This window comes from Pelophylax lessonae (genome assembly GCF_965119305.1).
Source record: "Pelophylax lessonae genome assembly, chromosome: 4".
Taxonomy (NCBI): domain Eukaryota; kingdom Metazoa; phylum Chordata; class Amphibia; order Anura; family Ranidae; genus Pelophylax; species Pelophylax lessonae.
Genome location: NC_138771.1, coordinates 585,521,742 through 585,549,009, shown reverse-complemented (window position 1 = coordinate 585,549,009; position 27,268 = coordinate 585,521,742). Strand labels below are relative to the sequence as shown.

The 27,268-nt window shown below is 42.3% G+C and overlaps 1 protein-coding gene across 1 annotated transcript; it reads right to left on the bottom strand.

Annotated features, from left to right (window-relative positions):
• UBL5 (ubiquitin like 5) lies at positions 1 to 26,617 on the bottom strand. Its single transcript, XM_082256660.1, has 5 exons — positions 26,494 to 26,617; positions 14,668 to 14,731; positions 7,068 to 7,151; positions 6,909 to 6,946; positions 1 to 183 (listed from the first exon to the last, which is right to left on the bottom strand). Exons 2-5 carry the CDS (start codon positions 14,721 to 14,723, stop codon positions 140 to 142), a joined length of 222 nt encoding a protein of 73 aa, XP_082112786.1. The 5' UTR covers positions 14,724 to 14,731; positions 26,494 to 26,617; the 3' UTR covers positions 1 to 139.
• Between the last annotated feature and the right edge of the window lie 651 nt (positions 26,618 to 27,268).

Here is a 27,268-nt window from a genome sequence, read left to right as displayed (position 1 = left end):
AGAGGAAAAAAGAAAACAATTCTCAGATCGCTTGAGTCTAAAGAATACAGTCTTTACGGTGACAAAGTAAAGTTTCACCAATCCGAGGAGTAAAGCAGGAAATGGTGTATTCCATCTTGGAAAAAAAAATGTGCCAGAGTTACTGGTAGTATAATTCCAGGTTCATTCCATCGTGGATTTCATCTGAATGGTCAACATTAAGGGAAAAATATCCTACACAATGCATAGAAATGCTTTATAAATAAAAATTTGAAAGAATAAAACCAGAGAGGAAATATTAAAAGCAGAAATCAGACAGACACTTCAACAGGGCTTCCCATCCACACTTTTCAGCCTGGAACTAATAAAGGGAAGTCGGAACCGCAGACCAGGCCAAACAACATAAAAGCAAGCTCCAAATACATACCCCTGCTTTTAATATGGTCCGATCTACTGTGATCATGGAATCTCTGCAGTTGGCTCTCACTTCCTATAGGACACAGGCGTACCCCCAGGCCACAGTGTTGCGCATACTGTCTGAGCAGCCTATCATCACAGAGCACTGTAAAGTATGTGTCTGTACTGAGGAACTGGGTATGTGCATAGGGCAAGCATCACTAAATGGCAGACTATGGTCTGAAATGGGACCAAGTCAATATCTCATCCAGACCCCTGCAGTCCCACCTTTTAGGAGTCGCTCTGCCCACAGCCATCACAGCTGCCATTCTCACAGAGGTGGCAGCTGGAGGCAGGAAAGCTCTGGACAGAGGGCTGCCTGAGGTAACAAGCAGGTGATTGGTTGCAAGGATGCCGAACGGTCATCGCACAAACATGCAATTCAGGCCACTGCTCGAAGAATATTTTACTGACTGAACCTCCGTGAATTTTAATTCAATACACAATTGTGAAGTGGAGGGAAAATGATAAATGGTTTTTTCACAATTTTTTACAAATAAAATATCTGAAAAGTGTGGGGTGCATTTGTATTCAGTCGCCTTAATCAATACTTTGTACAACAACCTTTCGCTGCAATTATAGCTGCAAGTCTTTTTGGGGATGTCTCTACCAGCTTTGCACATCTAGACAGTGAACGTTTTGCCCATTCTTTGCAAAATAGCTCAAGCTCTTTCAGATTGGATGGAGAGCATCTGTGAACAGCAATTTTCAAGTCTTGCCACAGATTATCAATTGGATTTAGGTCTGGACTTCGACTGGGCCATTCTAACACATGAATGTTTTGATCCAAACCAGGGACCTCCAAACAACGGCTCTCCAGCTTTTGCGGAACTACACGTCCCAATGAGGCATTGTAAAACTCTGACATTTACAGACATGACTAGGCATGATGGGAATTGCAGTTCTTGAACAACTGGAGGGCCATAGACTGAAGACCCCTGATCCATTCTAGCTCTGGCTGTATGTTCAGAGTTGTTGCCCTGCTTTAAGGTGAACCTCCGCCCCCAGTCTTTTGCTGACTCTAACACATTTTCTTCTAAGATTGCCCTGTGTTTGGCTCCATCCATCTTCCTATCAACTATGACCAGCTTCCCTTTCCCTGCAAAAGCATCCCTACAACATGATGCTGCCACCACCACCATGTTTCACGGTGGGGATGGTGTGTTCAGGATGAGCTGCAGGGTTCGTTTTCCACCACACAGTGTTTTGCTTTTAGGTGAAAAGGTTCAATTTTGGTTTCATCTTACCAAAGCACCTTCTTCCACATGTTTGCTGTGTCCCCCACATAGCTTCTAGCAAACTGCAAAAGAGACTTCTTATGGCCTTCTTTCAACAATGGCTTTATTCTTGCCACTCTTCCATAAAGGCCAGATTTGTGGAGTGCACGACTAATAGTTGTCCTGTGGACAGATTCTCCCACCTGAGCTGTGGATATGTGCAGCTCCTCCAGAGTCACCATGGGCCTCTTGGCTGCTTCTCTGATTAATCCTCTCCTTTCCCAGCCTGTCAGTTTAGGTGGACGGCCATGCCTTGGTAGATTTGCATTTGTGCCATACTCTTTGCATTTTCAGATAATGGATTAAACAGTTCTCTGTAAGAAGTTCAAAGCTTGGGATATTTTATTCTATAACCTAACTCTGCTTTAAACATCTCCACAACTTTATCCCCAACATGTCTGGTGTGTTCCTTGGCCTTCATGATCCTGTATGTTCACTAAGGTTCTCTAACAAACCACTGAGGGCTTCACAGAACAGCTGTATTTATACCAAGATTCAATTACACACAGGTGTTCACGAATTAGGTGATTTCTGAAGGCAATTGGTTCCACTAGATTTTAGTTAGGGGTATCAGAGTAATGGGCCATACACACTAAGATTTTCTGAAGACTTTTTCCTTTAGAGACTTACCAAAACCATATAATATGAGGTCAAACCTAAACACTTTCAATTTGTATGCAATCTGGCAGGCCCTTGCACTACATAGAAAAGGTAAATCTGAAGGAAATCTAAACCACAAAAGTTGGATAGTGTGTATCCAGCTTAAAGGGGGCTGAATACAAATGCACGCCACACTTTTCAGATATTTGTAAAAAATGTTAAAAACCAATCATCATTTTCTTTCCACTTCCTAATTATGTGCCACTTTGTGTTGGTCTTTTACATAAAATCCCAATAAAATACATTTATGTTTTTTGTTGTAACATGACAAAATGTGGAAAATTTCAAGGGGTATGAATACTTTAAGGCACTATAATTCATAAAAAGAAAACATGCAATTACCAAGCACGTTTCTAGGGATCAAAAATCTCACCCTTCTTTATGGATTTAAAAAACATAAATATGGATTATAACCAAGAGACTTTTTTTATTAGCTTAGCTCATATCAAGTTAATTCAACTTGTACATAAAATTCATTAAAAAATTAATTATGAATAGAAATCACTTGATCGCAAATCTCAAAGATCACAAAATGGTTCAAATACACTGCTCAAAAAAAATGTAAGGAACACTTTGAAAACACATCAGATCTCAATGGGGTAAAAAATCATGCTGGATATCTATACTGATATGGACTGGGTAATGTGTTAGGAATGAGGAAGGAGAGGATTCCACATTGTTTGATGGAAATGAAAATTATCAGCCTACAGAGGTCTGAATTCAAAGACTCCCCAAAAAAATCAAAGTGAAAAAAATTATGCAGCAGGCTAGTTAATTTTGCTGAAATGTCATTGCGGCAACTCAAAATGGTACTCAGTAGTTTGTATGGCCCCCATGTGGTTGTGATGCAAATGCCTCAACAGACAGTGGTGAGATCTAGGAAACCTCAGTGTTGTACTCCCATATAGGGTGATTTTACTAGCTAATCAGCCAAGTTTGTTGCCCTCTTGGCCACCATATGGGGTCTAGATCCCACTATTTGTTCCAGCTGGGGTGATCGAGTTAATAAGTGCAATGTTTTGTTAATATATTGCTGATCTTCTCCCATTGTGAACCATATGGTGTAATAATCCTGACCAGATCTGAACAGGCTGCTTGAGGGTGATCTTTTTTTGTTGTTGCTTTTTCAACAGTTCAGATCTAGGCCTTTCGGATGCTTTTCTTCTTGATCTTCGTAATACTCTATTCGGGTATTTCCTTTGCCTACCATCTAGAGTTCTGTAGCGTCCATTTTTTCGTTCGAATCGAATGCACAGTTTCTACAGATTCAAAGAAATTGTCCAGTGGGGGGATCCCTTTTATTAGAGACCTCAGATGGGGACTATTGGCTCCCAAGAGAGTATTGGCCACGGTCTCTTTTCTGTACATTTTAGTAATAAGTCTCCTGTTTTCTGCCGTAATTAGGAGGTCTAAACCCAGAGAGTTACCCCAAATTGGTCTAGAACTAGTGCCCATGAATTTAAAGCATTTGGTCATCCAAGAAATGTGCAATTGCGGTGTATAGGGTATTGATGTGTAGAGTGATTCTACATCAATACTAGCTAGTACAGCGTTATGAGACACTTGTACATTGTCAATTTTTGACAATATGTGTCTAGTGTCCTGAACGTACGATGGTAATTTGGTTACCATTTCTTTCAAAAGTGCGTCCAGGTATTTGCATATTCTTTCTAAGGGGCCTTTTACCCCCGAGACAATTGGTCAACCAGGTGGGTTTAGTAGCTACTTGTGAACTTTAGGAATGATATATATAGTAGGTGTATTGAATTCCGTTGCATTTAAAGCGGAGTTCCACCCTGGATTTGGTTTTTTTTTTTTTAATACCCCCGGGACAGTCAGGGCTAGTGCATTCCACAATGGCTAGCCTCTGATCTGTCCCGGGTTGCACTTACCTGCAAGACGAAATACTTACCTTGCAAACGTCTTGTCCAGCGCTGCCATCTCAGATGTGGGCAGCTTGAAGCCAGCGCGTCCTCTTCGGCGTCTTCTTCCGCCTTCTGTGGTCCCACGATGCTCTGCGCCGGCCCCGACGTCACTTCCGGGTCGCGCGCGTCACCCCTCCACAGCTTCTGGGCATGCCCAGAAGCTGTTTAGAAGGGGATGACGCGCGCGACCCGGAACTGACGTCGGGGCCGGTGCAGGCGCAATGATTCCTGGGAGCTATGACGTCCAGCTCCCAGGAATCATTGCAGAGCCAGGAAGTGACGACGGGCCGCGGCCGAGGAAGGAGGAAGAAGGAAGTAAGGTAAGTATATTTTGTTCGCTACGAGGTAAGTAAAAAAAAAAAAAAAAATATGCGATTATCCATTTCTTTTTCAGGTGACCCGGAGCGAGAAGATGGAGGTAAGTATAAAAATAGGGTGGAACTCCACTTTAAATATTCCAGCTCTTTTTTTGGAAATAAGGTTAGTCTCATATGCTAGGCTTAGCTTGAAATTCAATTCTTCAAAAATGGTTGGAAACGGATTTAACATAAGCTTTTTTTATATGTAGATGTATCACCCAGTTTTCCTTATTTAACTTTCACAGTATTCTTCAGATAACAAGACTACATTTCCCCATTTGTCACTTTTCTTAATGACCATCTTTGGCGCATCTTTTAGTTCTTGTAGGGCTTGTCGTTCATCAGGGTCCAGATCGTCATTTTCTTGATGGGTCCAGTTCAAATGGGATAGATCTTCCTGTACCAGGTCCAAGAACACTCCCAACCACTTATTTTTGTGAAACTGGGGCATATTTGTTGATTTTATCTGAAGATTTGCTTTGCGTTTCCATTGATTTTGGGGGGGTGTTGTTAGCAAGTCTTCTAAATCATCCTCACCACACCATAAAGAGGTCAGTGTCTCTAAAGCGCTTTGATTTTTTGGTCTTTTTTTCAATATTTACAGTAGTGTTAGTGGGAGGACCTTGAGCATTTCCATTGATCTTGGGGGGGGGGGGATTGTTGTTAGCAAGTCTTCTAAATCTTTGTCCTCACCACACCATAAAGGAGGTCGGTGTCTCTAAAGCTCTTTGATTTTTGGTCTCTTTTTCAATATTTACAGTGGTGTTAGTGGGAGGACCTTGAGCATTTCCATTGATCTTGGGGGGGGGGGGGGGGGGGATTGTTGTTAGTTAAGCCCCGTACACACGTACCGATTGTCGGCCGTAAATATTCGGCCGCCGACCGATTGTAGGCTTGTTAGTATGATGCTTCCGACAGCGCACTTTCAGCCGAACAGAATCTGTCGTGCAGACTTTAAAATATTTGTTGGCCGTCACCAGAACGGCCGATTGTTCGCCAGTCAGTACAGATTTCGGCCGACAGACAGCAGATTAGCAAGACTGGGTATGCTCAGAAAAGAAAAAAAGACAAGGAAAGTTAACCATCACATGACATCACTTCTGCAGTCGGCTGTTGTTGGCCGACAAAATTTGGGTGCAGTCTTTTGCAGTTTTCAACTGACAGGACAGCACCGGACAAAAGACGGCCGATTGTTCGGCCGACGATCAGCACGTGTGTACGGGGCTTTAGTCTTCTAAATCTTTGTCCTCACCACACCATAAAGAGGTCAGTGTCTCTAAAGCTCTTTGCTTTTTGGTCTATTTTTCAATATTTTCAGTGGTGTTCGGGTGAGGATCTTGATGTACTTGCCTTAGGTACTGATTTTCTGAGGTACAGATATAGCTTTGTAGACCTCAAATTCTCTCATAGAATTTGTTGGATCTAGGCATTTGCATCACTGCATATACTTGTTTAGTTCATATTTGTGGTTTGATTGTGGACCCAGGTGTGCACCTTGTATGGCAATCTTGCCTGTTTTAAGTGTATGCTTTATGTAGTCTGCTCATTTTGTATTGTTTGTCTACCTTGATATTCAACAAACTATTTTAGAAGAGACCCCGTCAGCCTATTCCCCTCCTCCCTCTGTTAAACGCCTAGTGTTCGGGAATTGAAGGGATAGACACCACCAGAAGTGGTGAGTCAGTACTTTCTACCAGTGCCGGTATATATATATATATATATATATATATATTTTTTTTTTTTACACGGCCCTTTTGACCCTATGGTACTTTAATACCCCCTTTTTTAAACAAATATCAGTGCCCTCCACCAGTAAAACCATTTCTGTTTTGGAGGTCGTCTCATTGTTGCCCATCTAGTGCACATGTTGGCAATTTCATGGACACCAAAGCAGCTGAAACTTAAAAGTTAACTGACCAGATTAGTTTAATGGACTTGATTCTATACACTGATTAAAAAGTGTTCCTCTAATGTCTTTGAGCAGTGTATAACCGATGATGATATAATAATGATTTATTAATATATGAGCTTCTGGATTATATAAAAGAGTCTCTGGAAGCTGCAAGCTCTCTGACCCTGAAGTTCCCGACTGACTCATCTGAACAGAAAGCAGAAGCCTGAAAGGATCCAATTTCGTACATTCTTACATTCGTACATTCTTCACATGCTATACTCACCCGACTCTCCAACAACCAAAGGTTTGGTGTGTTTTTAATGAAAACTATATAGTCATGTTATGTAAAAAAGGATACAGTCACCGAGTGTCACGTGGTCCTTAAATATCGTGTACCTGAAATCAAGATATCACACTTTTTTTTTTTTTTTTTACCAGGTATAAGATATGACACTTTAAACACAATCTTTGGTAGGTTCCAGCATTTACATTATACATATGATGTTCCTGTGCTCACCATTTCTTTAGCACTATCTTGTCCCACCGTGTGCCTGTCTGAGCTGCGATGAGTTTCTTCAGATCCTTAATGGTGTCATCTGAGCTGGACAGGAAGTCAAGGAGTCACTGGAACCAATTGTTTCAAAGCCACAGACAGCTGCATCACATATTTACTGAAAACTTTAATGAACAAGCAAAAAAAAAAAAAAAAAAAAAAACCCACTAATTGAAGAAATTTTTCTGAAGTGCTGCCCATATGGAATTTACATCACATAGCAGAACATTACCAGCAGTTTTCCACCAAGCCAGACCATGGCTTTGCTGTACAGGGTTTTCATTACACAGCGCAGTACAATCTAGTAGTTGTGCACTGAAATGAAAATTCTGGATCAAAACCAAAAATTCAGGATGCACGTGGCCAAAGTGAATACACCACTCACATTTTTGTAAATATTTTATTATATTTTTATGTGACAACACTGAAGAAATGACACTTTGCTACATTAAAAAATAGTGAGTGTACAGTTTGTATAACAGTGTAAATTTGCTGCCCCCTCTAAATAACTCAACACAGCCATTAATGTCTAAACCGCTGGTAACAAAAGTGAGTACACCGCTAAGAGAAAATGTCCAAATTGGGCCAAAAGTTTCAATATTTTGTTTGGCCACCATTATTTTCCAGCACTGCCTTAACCCTCTTGGGCATGGAGTTCACCAGAGCTTCACAGGTTGCCACTGGAGTCCTCTTCTACTCCTCCATGATGACATCACGGAGCTGGTGGATGTTGGACATCTTGCGCTCCTCCACCTTCCATTTGAGGATGCCCCACAGATGCTCAATAGGGTTTAGGTCTGGAGACATGCTTGGCCAGTCCATCACCTTTACCCTCAGCTTCTTTAGCAAGGCAGTGGTCATTTTGGAGGTGTGTTTTTTGGTCGTCATGTTGGAATACTGCGCTGAACCAAATAAAAATCTTCCTATAGCCTACGCCATCTTTATGTAGAGCAACAATTCTTTTCCCCCATATCCTTAGAGAGTTATTTGCCACGAGGTGCCATGTTGAACTTTCAGTGACCAGTATGAGAGTGCGAGAGCGATAACACCAATGTTAACACAGCTGATCTCCATTCACAATTGAGACCTTGTATCACTAATGAGTCACATGACACAGAGGAGGGAAAATGGCTAATTGGGACAAATTTGGACATTTTTACTTTTGGGTGTACTCACTTTTGTTGCCAGCGGTTTAGACATTAATGGCTGTGTGTTGAGTTATTTTGAGGGGACAGCAAATTTACACTGTTATACAAGCTGTACACTCACTACTTTACATTGTAGCAAAGTGTAATTTCATCAGTGTTGTCACATGAAAAGATATAATAAAATATTAACAAAAATATGAGGGGTGTACTCACTTTTGTGAGATACTGTAATATAGATCGGTGCATGCCTACAATCTAGTTTCACCGTCAATTATTGAGAAGGCAATCTGTACAAGGTTTACTTTATAAAGCATGGCACTTTGTACTTGTTTTACACTTTAATCCCTTGTCACCACCTCCCCCGGGCACTTTAACAGGATATGAAGGCCAGGAGGTGGAGGCAGAGACGGGCTTCCTGATCATGTGACAGCTGCCATTAGCTATCACAGTGGTCACAATTGAAACTTACCAATCATAAACTATGATTGGGCGCTGTCCATGGCAGTGAGCATGGGGAAGATGATCATATTGACTGATGTGAACGTACAAAGTACAGTATGTGAGTGTAAAGTGCTGTGTAAACCAACAACGCTATACAAGTACCTGTAATTAATATATAAATATTTAACCCCAGGCAGTAGGCTGGAATCCCTCCTACAAACCAAGCCATTGTGGTCCGACAGCGGAAGCACCTGCCACTGACAGAATACACTGATCAGTGGTTGCAGCTGATTGATTACAGCAGCTAATCAATATAAATTTTCCAACAATTTAACTAACCACTTGCCCACCGGGCACTTATACCGTTCCTGCCCAGACCAATTTTCTGCTTTCAGCGCTGTCACACTTTGAATGACAATTGCATGGTCATGCCACACTGTACCCATATGACATTATTGTTTTTTTCACACAAATAGAGCTTTATTTTGGTGGTATTCAATTACCACTGGGTTTTTTATTTTTTGCTAAAAAAAAAAAAAAAAAAATGAAAATTGAGAGAAAAAAAAAAAAAAAAAAAAAAAAAAAAGGTATTTCACATTTTGTTATAAAATTTTGCAGGTAATTTTTCTCCTTCACTGATGTGCACATGAGGCAGCACTGATGGGCATTGATAATCGACACTGATGAGGCACTGATGTGCACTGCGTGGGCCCGATGTCACTAACAGAAGCCAGCTAACGGCTTTCTTCTTTTCTTCACGCTGACAGCATGAGGAAAAAATCAAAGCCGATAACCGGCTTCTGTTGACTTCCGTGATCAGCTGTCATTGGCCGACAGCGGACCACGTGGTAAAGGGCCCACTGTGATTGGCCATTTACCTGATCTATGATCAGCCGAGTTCCAGGGGGCATGCGGGCAGCACTAGAACAGGACATTGTCTATTTACGACCTTCCGGCATTTATAGCCCACGCTTTATAGGTCTTCTGGCTATAGCACGGGTGCCAAGCGGTAAACAATTAGAAGCAAAATGAATGCGAAAACAGAATGCAGAATACTTTATATTACATATTTAGAAGATTCTACAAATGAGTATTAGCGAAGTTAATTGTACACGTAAAATCAGCAGCTGTCATTTGGTCACTGGCATCTAATGTCTTGGGCATAACAGCGGTATGAAGGTTTAACCTTAGATGGCAGAAAGGATTCATTACCGTTGCAGCAGTAAAAATGACAGAAGTGGTGCTAGCTAAGAGTGCTGACAACTTAAAAAAAAAAAAAAAAAGGTTTAGGCATCTCTCAGGAAGCACACAATACAGGGCTATGGGAATTATAATTATTCCCGTCAATTGTAAATGGTTTGTCTTAACCCTCTGATACATCTGCAAGAGAGTTTGTTCTTTTGGGGGGGGAAAAAAAGCAAAGAAAACAGACGTACTGGCTAGATCACCTGAATAAAAGACAAAAAGCTTAAAAAAGAAAATGCAGCCATGACATCTAAGAATTGGTAAGCTGCAATAAAATAAATGGTTCTTTTGGGTTTAATATTGCTTTAATAAAATCTGTGCAGTGGGTGTGAACCTTTGCACCAGGAATGTCACTGCGGGAAGGGATGTTGGCTGCATGTGAGCTCCGTTTCCAAGCTGTAAACAGCACTGGTGGAAAAAAAGTACAGTACATCACTCCCTGTAACTAGAAGATTAAGGATAGGAAGAGGGGAACTAGTCTGGAATTCTCAATAGATATGCTCTGTAGGACCTGCTCATGAATAAACATGTTGGCGCTTAGGAGGAAGTGTCCCATGTGCATGCATCATTCATGAAAACTAATTAGGGTTTTTCCTTTTGGGATAAAGGTTTTACATTAAAAAAAAAAAAAAAAAAACATTCACCGATACATCTGCAGGACAGCTTGTTCTTTTGAAAAACTACAGACTTAGGGCTCTTTCACACGGCCGCTCCGCTTGTCCGCAAATCATCCTATTTTTTTGCGGATGATTTGCGGACATAATGTAAGTGAATGGCACTGCGGATGTCAGCGGAATACCATCCGCTGACATCCGATTTTCTTCCTTTCAGTTCTGTTCCGTTTTTTGAAATGGAACAGAACCCTATTTTTTCATCCGTTCAAAAAAACGGAAAGGAAGGAAAATCGGATGTCAGCGGTGTCATCCGCTGACATCCGTAATGCCATATACTTACATTATGTCCGTATATCATCCGTAAACGGATGGGATGATATGCGGACTTACGGAGCGGATGACACAAATGTCATTCGCTCCGTGAAAAAAAAAAAGTCCCGCAGCGGAGAAGAAATGCGGAGCGGCCGTCTGAAAGAAGCCTTACTTGGCTGGATCACATTTCAAAAAAAAAAAAAAAAAAAAAGTCAGTGTAGCCACCATATCTAAGAATTAGTAAGCAATAAATATTTGCTTTTGGGTTTAATACTCTAATAAAATCTGTGCGGTGGCTGGGTGTTGGCTGCATGTGCACCGTTTCCAAGCTGTAAACAGTGCTAGCGGAAAAAATGACAGCACATCATTCCCTCTTACCTAAAGATTAAGGCCAGGAGGATGAGGAGCTAGTCTGGAATTCTCAGCAGACATGCACCGTTTTATGAGCATGCTGGTGCTTAGGAGGAAGTGTCCAATATATGCATGCGTCATTCATGAATACTAACTAGCTGCAGAGAGGGAACACAGGAAGAAAAACTGCCATTCTCCTAGGTAGACAATTGTTGGCTCAAAAACAAAATAGAAATAGGTGAACGGACAGGATGAATAGGTACAGTGGGTAAAAACAAGAACCCCCCCCCCCCCCCAACTCCGCTTTAGAATAATCACATTTTGTAGCTACACAGCTTGAAATGAAGACAGACACACTTTATTTTTTTCCCAGCTGTATTTATAACATCCAAGTACAAGCTATAACACGACAGAAAAAAATAAAAAAATAAAAACAGAATCCATGAGTCGGAAAAAGGATCACCCCCCTCCTAAAAAGGACTTGTAAACCCAATCAGGTGTAGCTAATCACCTTCTCAATGGCACACAAAGCCATTTGACTTTCAACTGTGATCACATGTGGTCATTTTGATTAGTTTAGCATGAAAAAGAGCTTTCCTGGAGCATTTCAGTCCCGGGTAGTGCAACTAATGCAAACCAACTATGGGTGGCAAGGCACTGTCAAATGATTTCCGGGATAAAGTTGTGGAGAGGCACAAGTCAGGAGATGGATACAAAAGCATTTCAAAGGCTTTATTAATGCCTTGAAGCACAGTGAGGTTTATTATTAAGAGGTGGAAGGTATTTGGTACAACACAGACACTCCTTGGATCAGGACGTCGCTCCAAACTGGATGAAAGAGCCAGGAGGAAACTGGTCAGAGAGGCTACCAAGAGGCATACAGTAACTCTGAAGCAGTTGCAGGAATTTATGACAAAGAGTGGTCATTGTGTGCATGTGACAATATTGCAAATTCTCCACAAATGTGGCTTGTATGGGAGGGTTGCAAGAAAAAAAAAAAAAAAAAAAAAACACTCCTCAAGAAAGGTCGCATGCAATCAAGACTGAGCTTTGCCATAATGTACCTTGAAGATTCTGAGGCCACAAGGAAAAAGGTGTTATAGTCAGAGGAGACTAAACTTAAATTATTTTGCCTCAACACGAAACAAAATGTCTGGTGAAAATCCAATGAAGCTCAGCATCCAAATAACACCATCCCTACAGTAAAGCATGGAGGTGGTAATATCCTGTTATGGGTTTTTTTTTACCTGCAGCGGGGACTGGAGCACTTGTCAGGATAGAAGGAAAAATGGATGGAGCGAAATACCAGCATTCATTTTGGCATCAAATTTTGATTTAGTTTTAGTCATAGTCTTTTGAATAAAATGTCATTTAAGTTTTGGTCCCATTTTAGTCAACTGCAATTGTTTTAGTCATATTTTAGCCAACTAAAATCACCAGTACATTTAAAAAAAAAAAAAATAATTTTAGACAACTAAAATGTAATGTTAACTAGTTAAATGGTAATGCATGATTTAAGCATTTCTAAATGCATCTACTCCTGGAGTAAAAAAAAAAAAAAAAAACTAATATGTTATTATTTATGGTATTAGGTTTGAAAAAAAACTCACAGATACAGATTTAGCCACTCTGGACAGTTTGAGGCCTGTAATGCTGCACAGTGCTCACAACGATGGTCTTAGGAGGCCTGTAATGTACACAGTGCTATGGATGGTGGTCTGAGGGGAGGCCTGTAATGCACAGTGCTCTGGGATAGTGGTCTGACTCAGAACTGGAATGCTGGATGGTGGTCTCAGGTCTGAGGGATGGCCTGCATTGCACAGTGCTCTGGATGGTGGTCTGACTCTGAGAGAACTGGAATGCTGGATGGTGGTCTGAGGGATGGCCTGTAATGCACAGTTCTCTGGATGGTGGTCTGAGGGCCCTATAATGCTGCACAGTGCTTTTAAAGGTGGTCTGAGGGGAGGCCTGTAATGCACAGTGCTCTGGCATAGCGATCTGACTCTGAGAGGCCTGTAATGCTGCACAGTGCTGGATGGTCGTCTCAGGTCTGAGGGATGGCCTGTAATGCACAGTGCTCTGGATGCCGGTGGTCAGAGGAGGCCTGTAATGCACACACAGTGCTCTTGACGGACGGTGGTCTGAGGGGGCCTGTAATGCACACACAGTGCTCTGGACGGACGGTGGTCTGAGGGGGCCTGTAATGCACACACAGTGCTCTGGACGGACGGTGGTCTGAGGGGGCCTGTAATGCACACACAGTGCTCTGGACGGACAGTGGTCTGAGGGGAGGCCTGTAATTGTAATGTACACACAGTGCTCTGCTTTGGACAGTCATTGTCGCGAGTTGGAGTGGGACTCTTGTTGGGAGGCCTGTAATGCACAGTGCTGCTCTTGATGGTCGTCTGAGCACTTAGTCGCTTGCTTGCTTGCTGGGAGCGGAAGAGGCGGAGCTCCATGGAAACCAGAAGTTCACGAGGGTAAACATCCCTGCTTCACATTTTCGTTTCTTTTTCGTTAATTATCAAAAACGGAATTGATTTTCTTAATAGTAGTAGTCAGCAGACAAAAATGTGGTGTACTTTTTGTCACTTTAAAAAGCCTGCCGACTAAATTTTTTACAAAAATGTTTTAGTTGACGAAATTAACACTGCAAAATATCATCAAATTCTTGAGGAAAATCTGCTGCTCTCTGCCAGAAAGTGGTCAATGGGAAGAAGGTTTACCTCCCAATATGATAATGACCCAAACCGCACAGCAAAAATGACCACACAGTGGTTGAAGGAGAAAAAGGGAATGTCCTTGCATGGCCTAGTCAGAGCCCAGACTTAAACCCCATTGAAAAACTGTGGAATGATTTGAAGACTGCCATCCACAAACCGTTACCATCAAATTTAACTGAACTTGAGCAGTTCTGCAAAGAAAAGCGGACAAATATTACAAAGTCTAGATGTGTAAACTTAGTAGAGACATATCCCAACAGACTAAAGCAGGGGTCTTCAAACTATGGCCCTCCAGTTGTTCTGGAACTACAATTCCCATCATGTCTAGTCATTTCTGTGAATGTCAGAGTTTTACAATGCCTCATGGGATGTGTAGTTCCACAACAGCTGGAGGGCCATAGTTTGAGGATCCCTGGACTAAAGGCTGTAATTAAAGAAATACTGACATAAGGGGGGGGGGGGGTGATTCTTTTTCCAACTCAGTGATTCGTTTTTTGAATTTTTTTTCTGACATGTTGGTGTTATATCTTTCGCTTGTATGTTCTAAGTTGCACTGAGTAATTTTTTTCTATACCCACTGTATATTCTATTTTTTCTATATAAAGAAAAAAAAAAAAAAAAGTATAATATGAAACCTGATATATAAATTCATAGAAATCAAAAGGCAGATTGAAATTTTAAACTGGAATTCTACTTTAAAGGCTTCAAATAACGACTTTGATAAGGATACTTGCATTTTACCCGGACTTTCTTTCCCAAACGGTCATTACACACCACTTCAATCATGGTGAGACCTAGCAATGAGAAAAAAAGTTGAATAATTAAATGCTGAGACACAAAAACAGCAAATTCAGAAACATGTGTAAATCAAATATGTAAATTCTGTATATTATTGTATTCTATTTTGTATATATTGCACACTGCAATTACTGTGCACATGGCACTAATAATGTTTTCATTACATGTTTGCATTCTTTCGAGCCCTGATTAGAATTTAGCCTGCCTATGTAACGTCCCTTGTTACCATAAAAATATAAATTGTAATATTAATGTAATACCTATATAATCGTGTATAAAAACTTTCAATTAGGTCAAATAAAACAGAACAGTTAATTGGAAAGATGCGGAGTATATCTTTTGTGTCTTTTCCCTACTCAATATGAGAATAGAAGTTGACCAATCGATAAAATTTCCTGAACACATGCAAACTTTCATATCGGAAATGTATTAACCCTGTACTCCCTACAGTCCTTGTTCTGCACATGATCAGGACTACAGTGAGGGAAAAAAGTATTTGATCCCCTGCTGATTTTGTACATTTGCCCACTGACAAAGAAATGATCAGCCTAGAATTTTATTCATAGGTTTATTTTGACATTGAGAGACAACAACAAAAATATCCAGAAAAATGCATTTCAAAAATGTTATAAGTTGATTTGCCTATTGAATTATTTGACCCCTTCGCAAAACATGACTTAGTACTTGGTGGCAAAACCATTGTTGGCAATCACAAAGGTCAGACGTTTCCATTCAGACAAGGAGTTCGGCCCCGCCCGCCCTCTCTGATTGGCTCACTGACTTTGATTGACATCCACAGGAGCCAATGGCACCGCAGCTGTATCTCAGCCAATCAGCAGGGAGAGTCCCAGGGTGTGGCTGAGGGACCCGTTGACATCGCTGGAAAGGGAGGGGGCACAGGTAAGTATTAGGGGTGCTGGGGAGGCTGCTACACACACAAGGCTTTTTATCTATTATTTAAAAAAACCTTCCTGACTTTACAACTCCTTTAAAGTTTCGAGGCTGACGTTTAGTAACTCCAACCTTCAGCTCCCTCAAGATATTTTCTATGGGATTATGGAGACTCCAGGACCTTAACCTCCCTGGCGGGATTGTTTCAGATTTTAGGTGCTGAAAGCGTTACCATTATTTTGCTAGTAATTCTTAAGGATGAGCAGCCCAAACCAACTATTTACATGTGTTCTTTTTTACTGTGCGTTCTTCTTTATAACATCTCAGGTATGAAAAAGTTTGAAACACAAAATCATAAATTATAAAATAAAAAATAACTATAAATAAGTTAAAGTGTGTAGAAATATATTTTATATATATATACATATACATATACACACACACACATAGTACAGACCAAAAGTTTGGACACACCTTCTCATTCAAAGAGTTTTCTTTATTTTCATGACTATGAAAATTGTAGAGTCACACTTTAAGAGGTAGTCACCTGAAATGTTTTTCACTTCACAGGTGTGCCCTGTCAGGTTTAATAAGTGTGATTTCCTGCCTTATAAATGGGGTTGGGACCATCAGTTGTGTTGTGCAGAAGTCAGGTGGATACACAGCTGATAGTCCTACTGAATAGACTGTTAGAATTTGTATTATGGCAAGAAAAAAGCAGCTAAGTACAGGAAAACGAGTGGCCATCATTACTTTAAGAAATGAAGGTCAGTCAGTCCGAAAAATTGGGAAAACTTTGAAAGTGTCCCCAAGTGCAGTCACAAAAACCATCAAGCGCTACAAAGAAACTGACTGACATGTAGGCTTGTGACGGTATCAGATTTTCATGCTGCGATTAATTGATTAAGGTTTTGCCACGGTATACGGTATTATCACGGTATTCTATTATTAAATTTAAATTATTAAATTTCTACCTCACTTGAATTTCATTGCTGAATTTAGGGGCTTTGGTTCACTTATGCACATTATTATATAGTCAGTCAGTACAGACTCTGTGAACCAGGCCTAAAATAGGTCATCAAGCAGTGTCTGGCCTAACTGGTGATAACTGGTCCTGGCGCTCGGCTCCGATCCGATGGCCTGGTCATTAAGAGGGCAAATCCTTGTGGTCAAGAAGTGGTTAAACCTGAAGGAGGTGTTGTTTATAAATTACTTTACTATTGCTTTAGGCCTGGTTCACATGTATGCGGGTTGGTGGTTCACATGTATGCGGGTTGGCGGTTCACATGTATGCGGGTTGGCGGTTCACATGTATGCGGGTTGGTGGTTCACATGTATGCGGGTTGGCGGTTCACATGTATGCGGGTTGGCGGCCCACATTTGCACAGGCATAGCAGCCCATTGATTTGAACGGGCTATGCCCTCATTTTCCGCAGAAAAAAGGTGCATGCAGCATTTTTTTAAAAATTCAGTGGCCTTGAAATCCATCCTGCTTTTGCACCATGCGACTAACCTGCAGTTCCTGCTCTGGCAAGCTTTCTGCATTTTTTGTATACGTGGGCACGGCATTTAAAAACAGTTTGCGTGTGCAGCAACGGCATGGTGCAAAAGAAGGATGGATTTCATGGCCACTGCATTTTTTTAAATTCTGCATGCACCTTTTTTCAGCTGAAAACGCAGGCATAGCAGCTCAAGCCCATTCACATCAATGGGCTGCTATGCCTGTGCAAATGTGGGCCCCCAACCCGCATACATGTGAACCGCCAACCCGCATACATGTGAACCGCCAACCCGCATACATGTGAACCGCCAACCCGCATACATGTGAACCAGGCCTAAAGCAATAGTAAAGTCATTAATAGATAAAAACACCGGTCCTCCTGCAGGTTTAACCACTTCTGGATCGCAAGGATTTGCCCCTTTAAACACCAGGCCATCGGATCAGAGCGCCAGGACCAGTCATCACCAGGTAGGCCAGACACTGCTTGATGGCTATATAATAATGTAATGTGGGCTGCTATGCGTGTGTGTATATATGTATAATATATATATATATATATTAGAGCTGCACGATTTTTTAGCTTGGAATAAAGATCACGATTCTCTCACGATTCTCTGTGTAAGAAAAATAAAAATTGGGATAACTTACTGTTTTTTTTTAAAGTTTTTTTTTTTTATTCATTAAAGTCTATTAATTGCGTTTGAAAGACTGCTGCGCAAATACAGTGTGACATAAAATATTACAACAATCGCCATTTTATTCTGTAGGGTCTCTGCTAAAAAAATATATAAAATGTTTGGGGGTTCTAAGTACTTTTCTAGCAAAAAAAAAACTGATTTTAACTTGCAAGCAACAAGTGTCAGAAAAAGATCCAGTCTTTAAGAGGTTAAACTTCCTTTCTCCCTCGCAGAGGGAAGGAGAAGATACAAATGTAATCATTTTTGTTTATAGTTAGGTGTTAGCTGTGTGCCCCCATTCACACTAGGGCGACTCACGAGGCGACTTGTGTCGCCCCAGGTCGCCCCAGGTCGCTTGACATGACCAAACCAATGTAAATGAATCAGTGCCGCCTTAATTGCCGCTATTAAGGTCGCTCCGACTTCAGAAAAGGGTCCTGTACTACTTTCAGGCGACCAGTGATCCGACCTGTCCCATATACTTCAATGGGAGTCGCCTCCTTATCTTAATTGAAGCGACCTGTAATCCGACTTGTCATCCGACTTTGCTAAAAAATGGCAGTGAACAAGAAAAGAGCATAATTTTCTTGCAGGCATTAGCGGTCATTTTTTTAGGCAGGCATGTCATTTTTTGGATTTCGTTTCTGGGGGGTCTAAAAAGTGTCCCTGTCAAGTTTCAGCTCTGTAGCATGTCCAGAACCCCTAAAAAAAAAACATTTTTCTTTTAATTTTTTGTAGTGTCTTTACCAGCTGTCTTTTATACTTGCAGGCATTCATCAGCGGTCATTTTTTTAGGCAGGCATGTCATTTTTTGGATTTCATTTCTGGGGGGTCTACAAAGTGTCCCTGTCAAGTTTCAGCTCTGTAGCATGTCCAGAACCCCTAAAAAAAATCATTTTTCTTTTAATTTTTTGTAGTGTCTTACCAGCTGTCTTTTTTTCTTGCAGGCATTTAGCGGGCATTTTTTTAAGCAGGCATGTCATTTTTGGGATTTCGTTTCTGGGGGGTCTAAAAAGTGTCCCTGTCAAGTTTCAGCTCTGTAGCATGTCCAGAACCCCTAAAAAACAGCATTTTTACTATATTTTCAGGAATACGGCTTCTCTGCGGCTGGCTTTTTTTCTTGCAGGCATTTAGCGGGCATTTTTTTAGGCAGGCATGTCATTTTTTGGATTTCGTTTCTGGGGGGTCTACAAAGTGTCCCTGTCAAGTTTCAGCTCTGTAGCATGTCCAGAACCCTTAAAAAAAATCATTTTTCTTTTAATTTTTTGTAGTGTCTTACCAGCTGTCTTTTTTTCTTGCAGGCATTTAGCGGGCATTTTTTTAGGCAGGCATGTCATTTTTTTTATTTAGTGTCTGGGGGGTCTAAAAAGTGTACCTGTCAATTTTCAGCTCTGTAGCATGTCCAGAACCCCTAAAAAACAGCATTTTTACTATATTTTCAGGAATACGGCTTCTCTGCGGCTGGCTTTTTTTCTTGCAGACATTTAGCGGGCATTTTTTTAGGCAGGCATGTCATTTTCTGGATTTAGTGTCTGGGGGGTCAAAAAAGTGTCCCTGTCAAGTTTCAGCTATGTAGCATGTCCAGAACCCCTAAAAAAAAATCATTTTTCTTATAATTTTTTGTAGTGTCTTACCAGCTGTCTTTTTTTCTTGCAGGCATTTAGCGGGCATTTTTTTAGGCAGGCATGTCATTTTTTTTATTTAGTGTCTGGGGGGTCTAAAAAGTGTACCTGTCAATTTTCAGCTCTGTAGCATGTCCAGAACCCCTAAAAAACAGCATTTTTACTATATTTTCAGGAATACGGCTTCTCTGCGGCTGGCTTTTTTTCTTGCAGACATTTTACGGGCATTTTTTGGGTGTCTTTGGAGGCATGTGCTTCTTAAAAATTATAGGAAAAAAGCTCTTTTTTTTTTTTTACGTTTCTGGACAGACAAACAAAGCTATGTGAGACACACAACACTGCACACATGGGAAAAAGGAAATATGTAAAAAAAAAAACACAGGAAAAGGAAATTAGGTCACAAGACATCAGATTGTGATTGGCCAAATAAAAAGTTGCCTCGCGATTAGGTCGCGTCAAAGTCGCGCTAAGTCGCGCCAAAGTCGCGTCAAAGTCGCGCCAAAGTCGCGTCAAAATCGCGTCAAAGTCGCGCTGGAAGCGACGCTACTTTAGTGGTAGCGGCAGTGTGAACCAGCACTGTGAGTGAATGAGTCATCCAGCTCACTGAAATGTATCAATTCACAAGTCAGACCCAGGAGCAGAGAAACTCGGTATTTTAAAAATGCCACAATAACAATACCATGGGTATGCAATACCGCGATATATCGAATTACCGAAAACCGGCATATGTCTACTGACATGCAGACGGCCCCAGGAAAGGAAGACCAAGAGTCACCTCTGCTGCGGAGGATAAGTTCCTCCGAGTCACCAGCCTCAGAAATCGCAGGTTAACAGCAGCTCAGATTAGAGACCAGGTCAATGGCACATGGAGTTCTAGCAGCAGACAAATCTCTAGAACAACTATTCAAGAGCAGACTGTGTGAATCAGGCCTTCATGGTAGAATATCTGCTAGGAAACCACTGCTAAAGAAAGGCAACAAGCAGAAGAGACTTGTTTGGGCTAAAGAACACAAGGAATGGACATTAGACCAGTGAAAATCTGTGCTTTGGTCTGATGAGTCCAAATTTGAGATCTTTGGTTCCAACCACCGTGTCTTTGTGCGACGCAGAAAAGGTGAACGGATGGACTCTACATGCCTGGTTCCCACCGTGAAGCATGGAGGAGGAGGTGTGATGGTGTGGGGGTGCTTTGCTGGTGACACTGTTGGGGATTTATTCAAAATTGAAGGCATACTGAACCAGCATGGCTACCACAGCATCTTGCAGCGGCATGCTATTCCATCCGGTTTGCGTTTAGTTGGACCATCATTTATTTTTCAACAGGACAATGACCCCAAACACGCCTCCAGGCTGTGTAAGGGCTATTTGACCAAGAAGGAGAGTGATGGGGTGCTGTGCCAGATAACCTGGCCTCCGCAGTCACCGGACCTGAACCCAATCGAGATGGCTTGGGGTGAGCTGGACCGCAGAGTGAAGGCAAAAGGGCCAACAAATGCGAAGCATCTCCAGGAACTCCTTCAAGACTGTTGGAAGACCATTTCAGGTGACTACCTCTTGAAGTGTGACTCTACAATTTTCAGTCATGAAAATAAAGAAATCTCTTTGAATGAGAAGGTATGTCCAAACTTTTGGTCTGTACTATATATATACATATATAGTACAGTAAAATTGCATGAAAGGGCACTGGGGGGCAAACTAATATCAATTTATTTTATTTTGTAATGTTATCAGTGTGTTGGTGTGTTTTACTGTTTGAATTTGCCGCCGGTTCCACCCCCCTGCGAGCGTCACGTCGCAGGAGATGGAAGCCAGGGTACAGAGCATCGGGCGGAAGATCCGGCCACCGTATGCTGCAGGGACACATTGCGGGATCCCGGTGACAAGGTAAGTAACCCTCTACCAGGATCCAGCGATGCTGCCTGGTGGTACCCTGAGTGTGGCTCGGGGTTACCGCTAATGGCACTGGAATTTCACCCCGAGCCACACTCGGGAATACCGCTGAGGTTAATATGCTTCTTCCTGAGCCACTTCTTTGTTGCCTTGGCCTTGTGTTTTGGGTCATTGTCATGCTGGAATAACCATCCACGACCCATTTTCAATGCCCTAGCTGAAGGAAGGAAGTTCTCACCCAAGATTTTATGTTACATGGCCCTGTCCATCGTCCCTTTGATGCAGTGAAGTTGTCCTGTTCCGTTAGCAGAAAAACACCCCAAAGCATAATAATGTTTCCACCTCCATATTTGACGATGGGGGATGGTGTTCTTGGGGTCATAGGCAGTTATTCCTCCTCCTCCAAACACGGTGAGTTGAGTTGATGCCAAAAAGCTTGATTTTGGTCTCATCTGCCCACAACACTTTCACCCAGTTCTCCTCTGAATCATTCATATGTTCATTAGCAAAGTTCAGATGGGCCTATACATGTGCTTTCTTGAGCAGGGGGACCTTGCGGGCACTGCAGGATTTAAGTCCTTCACAACGTAGTGTGTTACCAATTGTTTTCTTGGGGACTATGGTCCCAGTTTAAGATTGACAAGATTTTCCCCTGTATATTCTGGGCTGATTCCTCACCATTCTCATGATCATTGAAACTGCATGAGGTGAGATCATGCATGAAGCCCCAGACCGAGGGAGATTACCGGTTATATTGTGTTTCTTCCATTTGCAAGTAATCGCACCAACTGTTGTCACACACTCACCAAGCTACTTGGAGATGGTCTTGTACCTTTTAAGCCAACAGAGGAAACTCAGCAGTGCATAGCACCAGGCCATTCAGGGCAAAGTAACAAGTACTCTTGTAATAACCCCATAAAATCCGAGACTCCGATTCCTAGCTTCTGTCTGATGAGTAAGTCTTAACAAACACAGGGTTAACACCTTCCTCCTTCTGAATAAGGGCCGGTTCACACTGGTGCAACGCGGGAACCCTGCAAATCCACTGCGGGTTCTCGTATCTCACCCGACTCGCAGGCAGTTCACACTGCCATATACAAACTGCTAGGAGTGTCAATACAATGTTAATCCCCTTTGCTCTTTACTACGTGATCAGCTGCCTCCAATTACAGCTGATCACGATGTAAACACACTTGCTGGTTATCGGCATTCCTTTCCTTTGCGCTGTCTCAGCGTGAGGAGAGAGCTGGTAACCGGCTAGTGTGAAAGGGGGCATCTACACTGATAATTTGGCTAAAAATTGGTCTGGGCAGGAAAGGGGTTAATAGTGCCCAGTGGGCAAGTGGTTAAAGGATAAGTTCACCTTTGGAACAGGTTACACCTTCCACCTGTTTTTAGGGTTGAACACATAACCTGTTCCAGCATCTGCAGCCTCTCCTTGTGACAGCGGGCGGGGGATCGTCTCCCTGCACTCACTGTCACAATTTGAAAACAGCTTGGCCGCTTGGGGCTTAAATGAATGTAAATGAATAGACTACAAGTACTGTCTTCCATTGTGGCTGTCGGCTTGTAGTTCTTAATGATTTATTAGGGTGCTGGTGAGCGTCTTCGTAGCTCATTGGTCTTCCTGCTCTCAGGTAACTGCCTGGAGGTACAGATAGACAGCTATCCCGACAGTCTGCAGGAGCCGGACATGCAATGCCTCTGCTGCGGTAAAATACCCTTACCTACCTGCCTGCAATTACCTGCAGAATGTACACTGAGCTACACATGCATAGTTCACATTCCTGCACAATGTCTGTGTCGGGATGACTGCTCTCCTGCACATGTGTGGGAGTGACGTTATCCTGCTGCCGGTCAATGAAAATTGTGGAAGACTGACACATGGAAAAAGCCGAGGAGGGACCTCACTGGTGTTGGAGAGGTAAATATTTTGGAATTTAGTTCCACTGCAAGATTGTTACTTCCCTGGAATAGAAAAGAGATCACTCACCTCTCGGGTGCAGCCTGCAAAACCCTCTTCAGCATTCTACAATCTTCCCGTGTTGGATATTAGTTCCCCCTCCAGCCCACCGCAGGACTGCACATGGTCCATATCAGGGGCCATCCCTTGTTGGTGACAGAGGCAGTAAAGTGTCAGTGGTTACTTCCTGAGCACTTTCCCCTCCCTCATGTTCTGGCCTTTCCCTGACACCCTAACTGTGCTGACAGTGTCAGGCAGTAGTTGGCTCTACCCATAATCACAGTCCTGCATGTTCAAGTAACCGGTGTTCTGTTGAAAACTCCAACTCGCCAAAATCTCCAACCACGTCACTTCCGGTGACTTTTCAGCAGAAATAATTGGAGATCTTGATGAGTTGGCTGCTCACCGGCAGCGTATACATGATGGTATAGGATGGGTTGGCTGTTTTGACATCGATTAAGGAGGAAAAAAAGTTGTCGAAGCCTTGGAGGCGGCCAATGTTGTTGGTTACTAGCAGGCAGATTAACAATGTCCACTCGTTATATCGTGTACTGTCGTGTATTCAGCTGCTGGTGTTCTGTGAAAACAGCAAAGTCTTCGAAATCTCCAATTATTGCTGCTGGAGAGTCACCGGAAGTGACGTGGTTGGGGAATTTGGCGTGTTTGAGTTTTCGGCAGAACACCGGCCAGCTGAATCCTGCAGGACTCAGTCCTCAATCCCGGGACCATCTCACAGGATCTCATGCCACCCAATGCGATAGCATCCGGGCCTTGTGATTGGCCACTTAGGCAGGGCACTGAGCAGGAGGAGGCAGGTGGGTGTCCTGTGCCCACTAGAGTCAAGCCATCAGACAGTTCCAAATCAGTGCTCATGCTATCAGACAAGTTTTTTTGGTTGGATATTCAACAGAGAAAAACTAGAGGACACAATATATACCATAATGTAATATATACAATAATGATTACACAGAGATGTCACACATACACCCCCCTCTATAACATTTACAGTATGATATGATTTTACTGTGGAAATTTAAAGATACAGAGCCCTAAATATCAACTCATTGGTTATAAAAGTGATTTTTTTGCAAAAAATCGAAATGGGATAAAAATGAAATCTCCCATTGGACCACTATGTTTACAATGCAGATGTGTCATATGCACCCCCCTCTATGATATCTTACAATACAGTGGGATATTACTGTGGAAGTTGAAGGATACAGAGCCCCAAATACCAACCTATTGGGTACATAGAGACATTTTTGCAATATTCTAAATGGGTCAAAAAGCAAAATCTCCCATTGGACCAATGAGTTTACAATGCAGATGTGTCATACACCACCCCCCCCCCCCTCTATAATATCTTACAATATGGTATGATTTTACTGTGGAAATTGAAAGATACAGAGCCCCAAATATCAACTTGTTGGTTACAAAGTGACACTTCTACAATACTTCAAAAAGGATCAATCTGAAATGGGTCAAAATGGAACATCTGCATTGTAAACCTAATGAGATTTTGTTTTTAACCAGTTTAGAAGTATTGCAAACATTTCACAATCTGACCAATAGGTTGGCATTGGTGGCTCTGTATCTTTAACCACTTCAGCCCTGGAAGATTTTACCCCCTTCCAGACCAGGCCCCATTTTGCGATTTGGCACTGCGTTACTTTAACAGACAATTGCACGGTCATGCGACGCTGCACCCAAATGAAATTGAGGTCCTATTTTCTCACAAACAGAGCTTTCTTTTGGTGGTATTTGATCACATGTGCGATTTTTATTTTTTGCGCTATAAACAAAAAAGAGCAACAACTTTGAAAAAAATATATATTTTTCACATTCTGCTATATGACATTCTCAAAAAAAATAAAGAAATAAATAATTTAAAAATCAAAATTTTTTAACATTTTAGGCCAATTTGTTTTTGCTACATATTTTTGGTAAAAAAAAAAAAAAAAAAACACAATAAGCCTATTTTGATTGGTTTGTGCAAAAGTTACTGCGTCCAGTAACTACGGGAAAGATTTATGTCATTTTTATTTTTTACTAGTAATGGCGGCCATCTGCAATTTTTTTCGGGACTGCGATATTGCGGTGGACAGATCGGACCCCTAACTGACATTTTTGACACTTTTGGGGGTACCAGTGACATTACTACAGTAATCAGTGCTAAAAATATGCACTGTTACTGTAATAATGACACTGGCAGGGAAGGGGTTAACATTATGGGTGATCAAAGGGTTAAATGTGAGCCTAAGGGAGTGATTCTAACTGTGAGGGGGGGCGTGGCTTCTGAAATGACCATAGAGACATGTGATCCTATATAGCAGGATCACAGGGGCTCTATGATCATTGCAGGGAGAAGAACGGTCGGCTGTGTTTACAACAGCTGACCATTCTTCTTTCTCAGCGGGGAACGATCGTGGGTGTCAGGCGGCAATCGGAGCCGCCTGCCAGCTGCATCGGCTTCCCCGCTGATGAGCGGGAGCACGCACACTCGCCCCCTAGCCTCCCGAGAGCGAGCGCCGTACATGTACAGCGATTTGCCTAGGAGCGGCTGCCTGCCGCAGTACATCTGCAGTGGGCGGTTGTAAAGTAGTTAAATTTGCACAGTAAAATCCCACCGTATTGTAAGATATCATAGATGGGGGTGCGAATGACACATCTGCATTGTAAACATAGTGGTCCAATGGGAGATTTTTTTTTGATCCCATTTCGATTTTTTGCAAAAATGTCACTTTGTAACCAATGAGTTGATATTTAGGGTTCTGTATCTTTAAATTCCCACAGTAAAATCACACCATATTGTAGGTTATAGATGGGGGAGGGGTGTATGTGTGATCATTATTGTATATATTACATTATGGTATATATTGTGTCATCTAGTTGTTCTCTGTTGAATATCCAACCATAAAAACTTGCATAAAGCATGAGCACTGATTTGGAACTGTCTGATGGCTTGACTCCAGTCTGTGCCCCCTGGTGAGCTACTAATTCATGGGACCCCCATCAGAGGAGCCCCAAGAACAGAACACCATTATCAGCACTGCAATAAAGCGAAGCTGTCACTCAGCCTGCCATGTGTAAATAGAGGTTCATTCATCAGTGACAGCACTGGGACTCTATTATCATAGAATTCTATTATAATGTGCTGTACTGTACCCCCACATATCATCATCACACTCTACAATCATCATAAACACTCACTTACCGCTCCTCCACTGCAAACACCAAGCAGCTTATCCCCTCGCCAGGCAGTACGACTCTATGGTAACATCCGCCGGAAGAGAGGCGAGCTGTACAACTCTCCCGTCCTCTATCATAGGCGCTCGGCTGTATTGGAGGACCGCTCTATGGTTGGGTGAGGGACCGTGTCTGTAGGACGGCAGGGCGGTTCCTGAAATGTGCATTAGAGGGCGCTCACATACCACAGAGCCATACCCTCCGGAAGTGACGAGGGTATGGTTTTCTCATGGGTATGGTGTAACGTTAAAAAACCATACCCCGTGAAGAAACCATACCCCTCGTCACTTCCGGTCTGAAACAGCAGAGCAGCGCAGCAGTGCGCATGCTCAGAGCCCCGGAGACGTGATTGAACAAGAAAGAAGTTAAAAAGAGCGCATGCTCGGAGGGTATGATATGTTAACGGCACTAATACTTGTGGCGGTAACATTAAAACAGTTCTGCTGCAACATCAATCATCTCCTCTCCCTGTCACTTCCCTGATCTCCCCTAATAAATATAAAAGCGGCAGCGGGTGTATCTGTGCTCCGTGATCCGCTTTTATATTTATTAACGGAGATCAGGGAAGTGACAGGGGAAGGAGCGGACATGAGGCATGATGCAGAGGACCTGTTATAATGTAAGCGCCGCAAGTTAAAGTACCGTGAGAAATCCATACCCTCCGGAAGTGACGAGGGTATGGTTTTCTCACGGGTATGGTTTTTTCACGGAACACCGGCATATAGAGTTGTATCTTCGTCTTG

Excerpts from the sequence above, each read along its gene's own strand:
- UBL5 (XM_082256660.1), bottom strand. The coding sequence starts at position 14,723 with ATGATTGAAGTGGTGTGTAATGACCGTTTGGGAAAGAAAGTCCGGGTA. Across the intron at positions 6,947-7,067 it reads AAGATAGTGCTAAAGAAATG|GTACACGATATTTAAGGACC; the intron begins GTGAGCACAGGA and ends TCTTGATTTCAG. Across the intron at positions 184-6,908 it reads CCACGTGACACTCGGTGACT|ATGAAATCCACGATGGAATG; the intron begins GTATCCTTTTTT and ends TTGACCATTCAG.